This window comes from Fukomys damarensis, unplaced genomic scaffold (genome assembly GCF_012274545.1).
Source record: "Fukomys damarensis isolate Sample0158 unplaced genomic scaffold, DMR_v1.0_HiC HiC_scaffold_16, whole genome shotgun sequence".
In the NCBI taxonomy this organism is placed as follows: domain Eukaryota; kingdom Metazoa; phylum Chordata; class Mammalia; order Rodentia; family Bathyergidae; genus Fukomys; species Fukomys damarensis.
Window position 1 is genome coordinate 71,935,559 of NW_022900928.1, and position 12,470 is coordinate 71,948,028.

The following is a 12,470-nucleotide window of genomic DNA, read 5'->3' on the forward strand; positions in this document are numbered from 1 at the left end:
GTTTTGTATTTTTGTATGGCCTGAGGCCTTCCCTATAAAAACAAAGAGGGCCTCAGAGATATGCAAGATCTTATTAAAAATTCCAAGGTTTGGTCTGCCTCCCTCCATAGGCAGTGACAATGGGCCAGTATTTATAACAGAGGTTATACAAGATCTAGCTAAACTGTTATACTGCTTATTGTTCTAAAATTCTTATAAGGTTAAAAATGATAAATTATAATGTAAATACTGTCAGATAACACTGGGTTATAAATTGATCTGCCTTTGGCCTTCTTTAAATTAAGAGATAACCAAGACATATTGGGTTCTTCCCATATGAGGTCTTGTTTAAAAGGCCACCCTATATCTAGAGACTTTATAAAATTACCTTAACTGGGCTTATCTAATATGAAATTATAATTGTTAAAATTGGGCAAATATGTTAAATATTCAAAGATAAATTAAAAATAAAAAGAACCCCTTTCTGATCTATATAGAAGAGTCATTTATGGTTACTCTGATGGCTGTCAAGATAGCTAAAGTTCAGTTACCACCATTCTAAAGTAAAACAGGTCTATCCAGAAAATTTCATGGATTTTGACTCCAGGAGACAATGCACTCCAAGCCCTGCTCTCACTCACTGGCAGCTGGACAAGATGATATTGGATTGTTATTTTCCTGGAATCATTAGAATTAAGTCCCTTAAATCCAAGAGTTCTAAGATTTTATGATAATCTATTAAGAGACCTGAATCCCAAGTATCTGGGAGGGACTGAAAATTATTAGAAATGCTGCCCATGTAACAAAAATGTTCCACTTACCTCCCCTAGATCCCTCAAGGAGCTAGCCATGCAGGAGCTACTAAAGGATGCCAGATATAAGGTCAAAGAATAGCTTGAAGCACAACAAAACTACTTCTGGCACAGATGACACCGTACTTGACTCCTAGGTGGTCTTTGGGGATATCACGATCTGGGTACAACAATTAATATCATAAAATTTTATTTATTGTGCTTTAATAACATCCACTCATTTCCCTTATAAAATTTTAATATGTAAGGCTGATTTCATAATACTTTAACTACATACCACATGCACCTCCTAATGCTTACCCTCCTTCCATTGCACTGTAGACACAATGACTTGTTTTCCACTCCTCATTAGGATATTTAACTGATTGTGTCAATGTGAGTAAGAAATACCCAACTAAATGGGATCAGCACAGTTCCGAGTGTGAAGACCTGCCCTAGGGAGGATTTTTACCAAAATGGTATTAAAGAGAAACAAAGAAGGAAAGCTTGCATCTGTTTCTTCATAGCTCAGTCTTCATCCTCACCTTGCATATTCTCTCCTGGCTTCCAGTGCAGACTCTTCAGCCTTTGGGCTTCACCCTTCAGCCTTCTTCCGCACACCCATCAGGCTTCTCATAAGGACTTACAAAGGACATGATAGAGAGCTCCGGGCATTTAACTAGATACTCCATTATCTCCATTGCTCATGCAGACCTTGTGCACTCTTCTACACCTGACTCTGTGGGCAGCCACGGTAAGCACATCTTGTAAATTCTATATATTTGTATAACTTTCATTAAACTCTCTTCTAATAAGCATTTACTGATGCACTTTTAATCAACAAGACTGTTCTCCCTTTGGCACTCTCTCCCAGCTCTTCCCTCTGTCTAAAATGCTTGCATGTAGCTCTCTTCCCTTGAAATCAAAAAGAAAGTGAGCACACACTTATTCTCTTACGACTTTCCAAAGGATTTTTCTGGAATATATGTTTATGGCTTATTCACTAGTTTCTCTCTTCCTCGTGCCCACCTGAATCTCACTGTCAAATTTCTTTAACCAATGAATTATCTGAGAATAAAGAATTTTTCTGTCTTCATCATTATATTTTTGTAAATTAAGAGAACCTAAATATTTTGAAGTCTAAATCATTGAATTTACTAATTAAATAAACTCTATTATTTACTATGTAAACCTCTGAGTCAAACAAGAGTGAACATTTTAAATGGAAAGAGAAATTGAGGAATTAAGACTGTATGATATATTTGTAAAAAGGACAAAAATGTTTCTGCTTAATTGGCAATATAGATTTCAAATAAACTTCTTCCCAGTGAAGATGTGAAATGTCCTTATACCACATTCCTTCCCTCAAATCCAAGTAATTAACTCAGTGGACGCTCCCTTTATCCTGGGCACTCTAAATGATTATTTTATTTTCTATCCTTAGAAATCAAGATCATAAAAATAAAAATCAGTCTCATTTTATTTCATTTTCTTGAGATTGCCAAGAAGGGACAAAAGATCAGAGTTAGAAGAGCATCTACCATAGGAACACAAAAGAAAATCCCCAAAAGCACTAAAAATAGGATTGTTAAATGAATAAATAAATTAAGAACCCTAAGACTATCAAAAGCAATATGTCCATTGAAGTTTCACTGGAACTCTACATGTGTCCTACTCAAAAATCTCATGGTTGGTCTGATAAAGGATAGCTCAGTAGTATACAAATTGTTCAAAAAACACAATGGCTAAATCATCATAACTACAAAAATAGATGTTGATAGATTATTAATGATAATATATATTAGATAGATAGATAGGCAAAGCTCACAAATTTACCACTTTTGTATTTATTTATCATTCAATTTTCTGCTAAAGCCTAATAATTATTAGGACTGATATACAGCATAGTAGTAGAAGAATCAGGTTTAATCTTCAGCACCACAGAAACAAACATAAAATAAGCCTATATTTTATGAAAAATAAACTTGAAAGGATGACATGATTAACTATGCTGCTATTGCTCTCTGAAAGAATATGATCTGATCCTCCTTCATATGTCTTTTGCCTCAGAAATGATATCTATAACTAATTTAGTTTTGTTTAGTATGGAGTCCTTGTTATTTCAGTTTCATAACTTACTATGTTTGTGGTACTTCTGCTGATTTATTGTTGCTGCTGCTACTATTGTGCTATTTTATAGTGCTAGAAAAGTATCCCAAGCCTTGTGCATTTTAGGCAAACCTTCTTGTACTGAATTACAACCTTAGCCCATTCCACAGTTTTACAAATCACATTCCTGAAGTAAGATTTGTTATCAATAACACAGTACCTATTTAGCAGAGCACCTTTTCCTTCAAAGTCTTTCTCAGTGCACTATGGACATCTTTATTCCTCAGACTGTAAATAAAAGGGTTCATCATCGGCCCCACAATAGTATAAAAAACTGTGGATACTTTATCTTGATCCAGAGATCCAGTAGAAGGCTTAAGGTACATGAATGCTAAAGCTCCAAAAAAAAGAGAAACAGCAATTATGTGAGAGCTACATGTACTGAAGGCTTTGGACCTGGCCCCAGTAGATTGGATGGAGGAGATGTTGAAAAGTATCAAGGTATAGGAAATGAAGATGGTAAGACTAGGCACTATTACATTGACACCCACTATAATGAACATCACCATCTCATTGATGGAAGTACTTGTACAGGAGAGCGCCAGGAGAGGATGTATGTCACACATGTAATGGTTGATGAAATTGCTATCACAGAATGTAAGTCTCAGCATGCTCACAGTGTGGGCCATGGCACCCAAGAAGCCCATTGCATACACACCCACTGTCATCATGAGGCAGACCTGATGGGACATGATGACCTTGTACAGCAGGGGCTTACAGATGGCCACATATCTGTCATAGGCCATTGATGTCAAAATATAACATTCATTAATACCAAAGAAGCAAAAGAAAAAGAGCTGAGCCATGCACTCAGCATAAGAGATGATGTTCTGCTTCACAAAACCCATCATCATCCTAGGAGTTATGACAGTAGAGTAGCAGAGATCAATGAAGGAAAGATGGAAGAGAAAGTAGTACATGGGGGTGTGCAGGTGAGAATTCAGACCAATCAGACCAATCAAGGCCAGGTTCCCCAGCATGGAGACCACATAGATTCCCAAGAAGAGGAAGAAAAGAGGCAGCTGGAGCTCTGGCTGTTGTGTCAAACCCAGCAGTACAAACTCGGTCACTGAAGAGCCATTACCTGAGGCTATTCTTCCCTGGGGCAGTTCTGTGGGAACAAGAGAAGCAGTAACATGAGAAGGAAACTAAAAAATATGAGAAAAGGAAAAAATGGAAACAAAATTTTTGTAAATGGGGGGGTGGAGGTATTAAAGGGAGGGAAGCGGAATGGAGTAAAAATAAGAAACAAGATATGTCATGTAAAAATAGAAGTTCCCAATGATACTGTAACTCTATAACTAAAATTTACCAATAAACTTAATGAAAAAATAAAATGAGACACCCAGTTTCTCTACTTTGGGTTACACAACCCCAGGATAAAATGTTTGAGATGAAGACTAGGATGAAAGCAAGCCCACCTTTTCTTTTGCCTTTGTTTTCACCATTTTAGAAGACCAAGGGAAGGTATAAAGATGACTACTGCGAATATAGAAAGAAATTTCTGGAAGGATTGATTTTTAGGAAGCCAAGGAGTGCTGATGGCTCTGCAGCATCTCTGCTTCACTTCTGCCTCAACAGTCCCCTTCGCTCCTGAGGGTCAGGGGTGATCTCAGTGCCCAGGAGGTGAAGCACTTCAAGGGCTCACTGAACCCTTGGGTTTGCAAGAAGAATAGCAGAAGAGATGCAATCCAGCACTCACCCTTTGCCCACATGGCTTCAGGATAGGACTGTGTTAATTCTCCTCTATTTTCAGAGAGCCTGGAGAATCTGATGAGCTTTAGAATACAGAGCCCAGAAAAAGAAATTCTGGGTTTTTTGTGGTTGTTGTTGTTGTTTTGTTTTGTTTTGTATTTTGTCCCAGGGATGGAACTCAGGTCATTCTGCTTGCAAGGCAGGTGACAGAATCACTGAGCTAAATCCCTGCACCTCTGTTTTTCTTTTAATTGCTATAGCCTGGGAAGAATATTGGGCTTAGAGAGTTCGAACCAGTCACCAGTCCCATCCTCAGAGCTGCCATGAATTACCTCTCATGATTTCTGATGCTGACTTTTCTCAGTCTCTTCTCCAGCTGAGGAAGTGGTAAACAACATCCACTAATGACAAAGAACCACCTGACACTATGAGCTAAGGTTGTTTTTTATGAGTTCAGAATCTCTAGGGTCCTGATTAAAATTTGAAAGGCCTATTTTCCTCAGTATTTTCTCCATAGTTGAAGTTTAATAGCTAAAATAAATTACACATGCTGCATTCACAGACAAATTAATTACAAGTGCATTAAATTATTGAAACTATGCCATTACATACATTTTGCTTTCTTCTCACATAGGAGCATCTCTGTGTAGTAAGGCAAGAAAGTCTGCCCTGTGTCCTCAATGGATTTTCACTAGCACCTGACACCAGCTAGGATACTAATGACCAAAACTGTACCATTGGAATGCACAGAATTTCTAGAACTTTTCTTCATTCAGATCTTGTACCTTTACATGACAGGTCTTGGTTCTCATTTTTTCCCCTTTTCTCTGCCCTCCCTTCACCCCCTCCTCCATTTCCTATTTACAAATACTTTATTTCCATTTTTTCATTTTCTCATGTTTTTTCATTTCCCTTATACTTTTCCCCTACCCTTACCATTTCCCCTACATATTTAGCCCTTTTCTTCCTATTTCACATTGTCAATTATATCATTAGGATCTTATGTACCATTATAGTTTTTCACACCAGAGAAACTATTCAGTGTTTATACATGTGTGACTTGTTTCTTTCACTTAGAAGTATATCCTCAATATGTATCCATTTTCCTATGAATGAATCTAATGTCTCATTCTTCATGGCTGAATAGTATTCCATTTTATAGAAAAACCACACCCTCTTTATCCAGTCTCCAACTGATGGGAAAATGGGCTGTTTTAAAGTTTTAGCTACTACAAACTGTGCTGTTATAAACATAGGTGTGCATATATCACTGTGATATGATTATATAATGTTTTATTATATGATTGTCCTCAATCTCCCTCAACTTTGCACTTCATCTTTAGATATTATCACATAGGTATTTTTGTATAAACATCAATATTAAATAGTCTCACCCCTCTGTTCTAATGAAATCTCATTAAATCCACCTTTATCAGTAGCTAGAAGCACATATCTGGACAACATAGAAGACACTTAAAAGACACCTGAGGACACTTAAAAGTAAACAATGCTTGCACCAAAATGTACTCAAAATGTATGATATGCCTAACTGTATAACCAAAAATTATAAAATTTTTAAGGAACAATGCAGAATAATAGTTTGATAACTTTCAACTATGTAAATGATTTTTTTTCCTTTTTTTGGGTTTATTGGTACATTTTAGGTATACAGTACAATTGCATTCATTATTAGGATCTTGTACCTTTACATGACAGGCCTTGGTTCTCATTTTTAAAAAATGTAAATGATTTTTTAGAGGAATCCATACATAATTTAAACATGAGAAATTGAAGCAAAAATTAAATAAACCTATTCTTCAAAAGACACCATTGACAGCAAGTCATAATTTGGGGTAAAAGATCCACTGAACTCTTATCTGATAGAGTTGTTGCACTTAGAAATGGAATATATCCATGTTAAATATTTATGTACAGTTCAATAATAAAAATTAAAACAACAAATAAGAAAATGGTTAAAACAATTTAACCAGACATTTCAAAAGAAGATAAATAAATGAATGAGATTGGAATCTATATGACTAGTTTATTATTAACAAAAATGCAAATAAATGCCATTATGTACTAATATATACAGATTAGAATTTATAAAATTAAAACAAAGAAATAAAATCAAGTATTGGCTGTGATATAAACCAGCTGTACCTCTCACACATACCTGATGAAATTTAAAAATTTGCCTTGTTAACCACTCATGGCAGTTCATATGTATAATCCCAGCCCTTGGCAGGCTGAGGAAAAAGGTTGACCCTGACTTCAAGTTAAGTTTAGGCTAAAAGTATGTTTAAGGTCAGCCAAACCTGACTATTCATTCACCTCTTGAACCCACCCCTCCCACACACACACAAAGGAAGAAAGACAGAGAAAATAGAAACAATTCAAATCCATTATTGCCTATGCACATAGGTGAAAAGAACAGAGACTGAATGAAATGTTTGTTATGCTAATTGTGGTGAAGGGTTTGAAAGTTTATACACGTCAGGACTCATGAAATTGGGCCTTTTGTGTAAATGCAGTTTCAAGTAATTCAGCTGTACTTCATTAATCCATACATACTGATCCTCCAATAAAGTTGAAAATATTTTCTAAAACAAACAGAAAAATATTTTGGTGCTTTTGTTGGATTTGCATGAATTTCTTTTTTTTTCAGCTTTAATTGAGTTTATTGGTACATTTTAGGGATACAGTACAGTTACATTTATTGTTGGGATCTTGTACCTCTACATGACAAGAAAAAAATGTGAGATAATGAAAAGATAAAAATAAAGTGTTTGTAGATGGGGAGGGGTGGAGGGGGTGAAGGGAGGGCAGGGGTAAAGGGAAAAAATGAGAGGATTTGCAGGAATTTCATAAAATAATTAAAATGAACTGGCACCTTTAAATGTTGAGTTGTTTTGTCTAAAAAAAAAGGAGACCTATCTTTAGTTCAAGTTCTGGCTTATATTTTTCAAAGTATTTGAATGTTTCACTCATATGGAATTTTCATATTTCTAAAATACAATCACATGTATTTTATCATTTTGCTGCAATTGTAAAAAAAGTTTACATGTTGTAACTAGTTTTATATTTGGGTATTGACTTCTGAGTATTAGTTTAATTTCTGTCACCTTACTGAATTCTCCTTATTAGTTTTACCATTAAATCTCTATAAATTTAGAAGTAAGCTATTATGTCACCTATAATTAGGGTATATTTTTTTTAATTCTCATGTTCCCAATTGGTTTTTCCCAAATGTATTGACTAGCAGTCACAATGGGCTGGAGCACAGACTTTCTTTCTTCCATAATTGAGAAAGACATCGGGGTCCCATGAGAGTAAATAAAGACATGCAAATAGAGATTTTAATATAAAAAATAAACTAAGTAAAACTATATTAAAGTGTGATGAATAAAATTATCATTCTTGTTCTGTAAATATTTTTCTTGCATTTTCTATTTTTGCAGAATGCATTTGTTTTTTCCCTCAAGAATTAATGAATGATATTGAGGACTAGGTTACATGTCTCCTAGCATTCATGCCAGTAGAAAATTCAGTAACTTCCTCATTGCAGGTATTCAGCAATCAAGACAGGATCATAATGAAGAAAAGAAGAACTCTGAAAATAATCTAATTTCCCATCCCTTTTCTATCATACTAACAAAATTAGAAACCTAAACTTCACTTTTGCTGTCAAAATATAAGAACATTAATATTTACAAAATTATTTTTCATTTTATTGATAACATGGAATCCACTGTAGATTAGAAAGCATTTTAAGAAATTTATATTTTTCGTATGGGCATAGCTCAGTAATTCAGTAATAGAGCACTTGCCTAGCATATAAGAGGCCCTGCTTTGGATTTTCAGAGAGGCACAAATATCTTAGATATAACAAAGATTGTATTTCAATTAAAACTATTGATCTTTCCCATCTATCTGTCTTCAAAAGCAAGATTGATCTTCCCATCCAGACCCTCCTCACTGCTGTCTTCACGTCCTGGTTCCAGACAGTATGTCAATGGGTTCAGCATGGGAATCACTGTGGGTGACATCTTCCCCTGGTCCAGAATGTTACTTGAAGGAGTCTTTAAATACATGTAGGGCCAAGATTTTCACAGCCATGAGATAAGATCTACATTTTCCAAAAGCTTTGGAGCATCCCTCTGAGGACTGGATGAGAAGGATGTTGAAGAAGATGAAGGTGTAGGAGACAACAACAGAAAGTGGGCACTAGTGTTTTGAACCCAGAAATGATAAAAAGTAAAAGCTTATTGTGGTGTGCATTGGAGCAGGAGAGATTGAGGAGGGGAAGAACATCATAGAAGTAAAGAATGACGATGTGAGATTTGCAGAAGTTCAGTTTCATTGTGGCACTTGTATGGACCACAGCACACAGAACACCCAGGATGAAGGAAACCAGCACTCTTAGAGAGCAAGTCAAGGTGATATGATCACATTGTACAGCAGTTGGTTACAGATGGCAGTGTAAAGATCATATGCTATGGCAGTCAGAAGGTAAACCTCAGCTACTGCAAAGATCACAAAAAAAAAGTGGTGGGCCATGCACTCAGAATAAAGGACTGTATTCTTCTCCCCAAGGAAATTCACCAGAATTTTGAGGGTAATGACAGAGGACTAACAGAGATCAATGAAGGACATGGAACCAAAGAAAAAGTACATGGGTGTGTGAGGCAGAGGACTGAGAGCAATCAGGAGAATCATGCTCATGTTCTCCACCAGTATCTCCTCATAGACCCCCCAGGAACAGGAGGAAGAGGTGCAGCTGGAGCTCTGGTTTCTAATTCAACCCTGCTAAGATCAACATGTTTACTATAGAAGGATTTCTGGTGGCCATTATTCACTGGAGATTTCTGTGTAAATGGAAAATATGAATGACTTTAAAATGGACTTTCAGTACTCTTCCCCAACCCTAACTAATCATAGCAAACCTGCAGAAGTGAGGTTGGTAAAACAAGAAGATGCAGTTATATTTAAATGTTGAGTTGTTTTGTCTAAAAAAAAAGGAGACCTATCTTTAGTTCAAGTTCTGGCTTATATTTTTCAAAGTATTTGAATGTTTCACTCATATGGAATTTTCATATTTCTAAAATACAATCACATGTATTTTATCATTTTGCTGCAATTGTAAAAAAAGTTTACATGTTGTAACTAGTTTTATATTTGGGTATTGACTTCTGAGTATTAGTTTAATTTCTGTCACCTTACTGAATTCTCCTTATTAGTTTTACCATTAAATCTCTATAAATTTAGAAGTAAGCTATTATGTCACCTATAATTAGGGTATATTTTTTTTAATTCTCATGTTCCCAATTGGTTTTTCCCAAATGTATTGACTAGCAGTCACAATGGGCTGGAGCACAGACTTTCTTTCTTCCATAATTGAGAAAGACATCGGGGTCCCATGAGAGTAAATAAAGACATGCAAATAGAGATTTTAATATAAAAAATAAACTAAGTAAAACTATATTAAAGTGTGATGAATAAAATTATCATTCTTGTTCTGTAAATATTTTTCTTGCATTTTCTATTTTTGCAGAATGCATTTGTTTTTTCCCTCAAGAATTAATGAATGATATTGAGGACTAGGTTACATGTCTCCTAGCATTCATGCCAGTAGAAAATTCAGTAACTTCCTCATTGCAGGTATTCAGCAATCAAGACAGGATCATAATGAAGAAAAGAAGAACTCTGAAAATAATCTAATTTCCCATCCCTTTTCTATCATACTAACAAAATTAGAAACCTAAACTTCACTTTTGCTGTCAAAATATAAGAACATTAATATTTACAAAATTATTTTTCATTTTATTGATAACATGGAATCCACTGTAGATTAGAAAGCATTTTAAGAAATTTATATTTTTCGTATGGGCATAGCTCAGTAATTCAGTAATAGAGCACTTGCCTAGCATATAAGAGGCCCTGCTTTGGATTTTCAGAGAGGCACAAATATCTTAGATATAACAAAGATTGTATTTCAATTAAAACTATTGATCTTTCCCATCTATCTGTCTTCAAAAGCAAGATTGATCTTCCCATCCAGACCCTCCTCACTGCTGTCTTCACGTCCTGGTTCCAGACAGTATGTCAATGGGTTCAGCATGGGAATCACTGTGGGTGACATCTTCCCCTGGTCCAGAATGTTACTTGAAGGAGTCTTTAAATACATGTAGGGCCAAGATTTTCACAGCCATGAGATGAGATCTACATTTTCCAAAAGCTTTGGAGCATCCCTCTGAGGACTGGATGAGAAGGATGTTGAAGAAGATGAAGGTGTAGGAGACAACAACAGAAAGTGGGCACTAGTGTTTTGAACCCAGAAATGATAAAAAGTAAAAGCTTATTGTGGTGTGCATTGGAGCAGGAGAGATTGAGGAGGGGAAGAACATCATAGAAGTAAAGAATGACGATGTGAGATTTGCAGAAGTTCAGTTTCATTGTGGCACTTGTATGGACCACAGCACACAGAACACCCAGGATGAAGGAAACCAGCACTCTTAGAGAGCAAGTCAAGGTGATATGATCACATTGTACAGCAGTTGGTTACAGATGGCAGTGTAAAGATCATATGCTATGGCAGTCAGAAGGTAAACCTCAGCTACTGCAAAGATCACAAAAAAAAAGTGGTGGGCCATGCACTCAGAATAAAGGACTGTATTCTTCTCCCCAAGGAAATTCACCAGAATTTTGAGGGTAATGACAGAGGACTAACAGAGATCAATGAAGGACATGGAACCAAGGAAAAAGTACATGGGTGTGTGAGGCAGAGGACTGAGAGCAATCAGGAGAATCATGCTCATGTTCTCCACCAGTATCTCCTCATAGACCCCCCAGGAACAGGAGGAAGAGGTGCAGCTGGAGCTCTGGTTTCTAATTCAACCCTGCTAAGATCAACATGTTTACTATAGAAGGATTTCTGGTGGCCATTATTCACTGGAGATTTCTGTGTAAATGGAAAATATGAATGACTTTAAAATGGACTTTCAGTACTCTTCCCCAACCCTAACTAATCATAGCAAACCTGCAGAAGTGAGGTTGGTAAAACAAGAAGATGCAGTTATAGTTTTCCTCATCTGTTATCCTCATGGATCTTCCCCTTCTTCTGAAATCAACTGGAACTTCTCTCAATCTTAGACAACAAAATTGTTCCCTGACTGTCTTAGAAGCCTCTATCATGAAATCTGTGGGAAAAATAAACTTTTTTATGTGATAAGAAGTACTATTAGCCATTTGTTGAAAATTAAATAGGATAAATTATTGACAAATTATTCTAATCACTATCAATCCCCTGCAAGCATCTCCCACAACATGAGGAACCACAGAGGGAGTGAAGTAGCAGCCACAGACCATTGAAAACCGTCTCTCAATTGTAGTTGTAGTCAAGGTGGCCAAGAGAATAGGTTTGAGTCATCTAATTACTACACTGAATGAAAAGGTCTAACAATCCACAGTCAGAGCACTGTGAAGGACTCCTCTGACATATTTATCCTCTGAATTAAGTTGGCATGTTGGAGCTTTAACTCTGTGATCTCTAATGAAGTACAGGCTCCTATAACTAAAGTAGTCAACAATAAAATTCATAATGCAAATCTCCTTAGTCTTCCTTCCTAGAAAATTTGCCTGGCTTGAACACTGGCAGTGAGACAGTATGCCTTTATCAATGAAAGCCCATGTCCATTAAACATCCTGAACCTGGCAGTAGACAATGCTTCTGAGGGGGCATGAAAGAATCTTATTAATACAAACCTTGAACTGTTCCCATGCTTGTTGTTCATGATAGTTTTTGTCCTGTGTCTGAAGATATATATATATATATAT

General features: G+C 36.1%; 1 protein-coding gene and 2 pseudogenes across 1 annotated transcript; all 3 read right to left on the bottom strand.

Moving 5' to 3' along the window:
• Window positions 1–3,103: 3,103 nt before the first annotated feature.
• On the bottom strand, window positions 3,104–4,654 carry LOC104854718 (olfactory receptor 8B3). The gene is made up of 2 exons (XM_033763953.1): window positions 4,642–4,654; window positions 3,104–4,050 (listed from the first exon to the last, which is right to left on the bottom strand). The coding sequence occupies exons 1-2, from the start codon at window positions 4,652–4,654 to the stop codon at window positions 3,104–3,106; spliced, it is 960 nt and encodes a 319-aa protein (XP_033619844.1).
• A 3,791-nt stretch (window positions 4,655–8,445) lies between these two features.
• On the bottom strand, window positions 8,446–9,486 carry LOC109117696 (annotated as a pseudogene).
• A 1,052-nt stretch (window positions 9,487–10,538) lies between these two features.
• LOC109117697 lies at window positions 10,539–11,579 on the bottom strand (annotated as a pseudogene).
• Window positions 11,580–12,470: the final 891 nt, after the last annotated feature.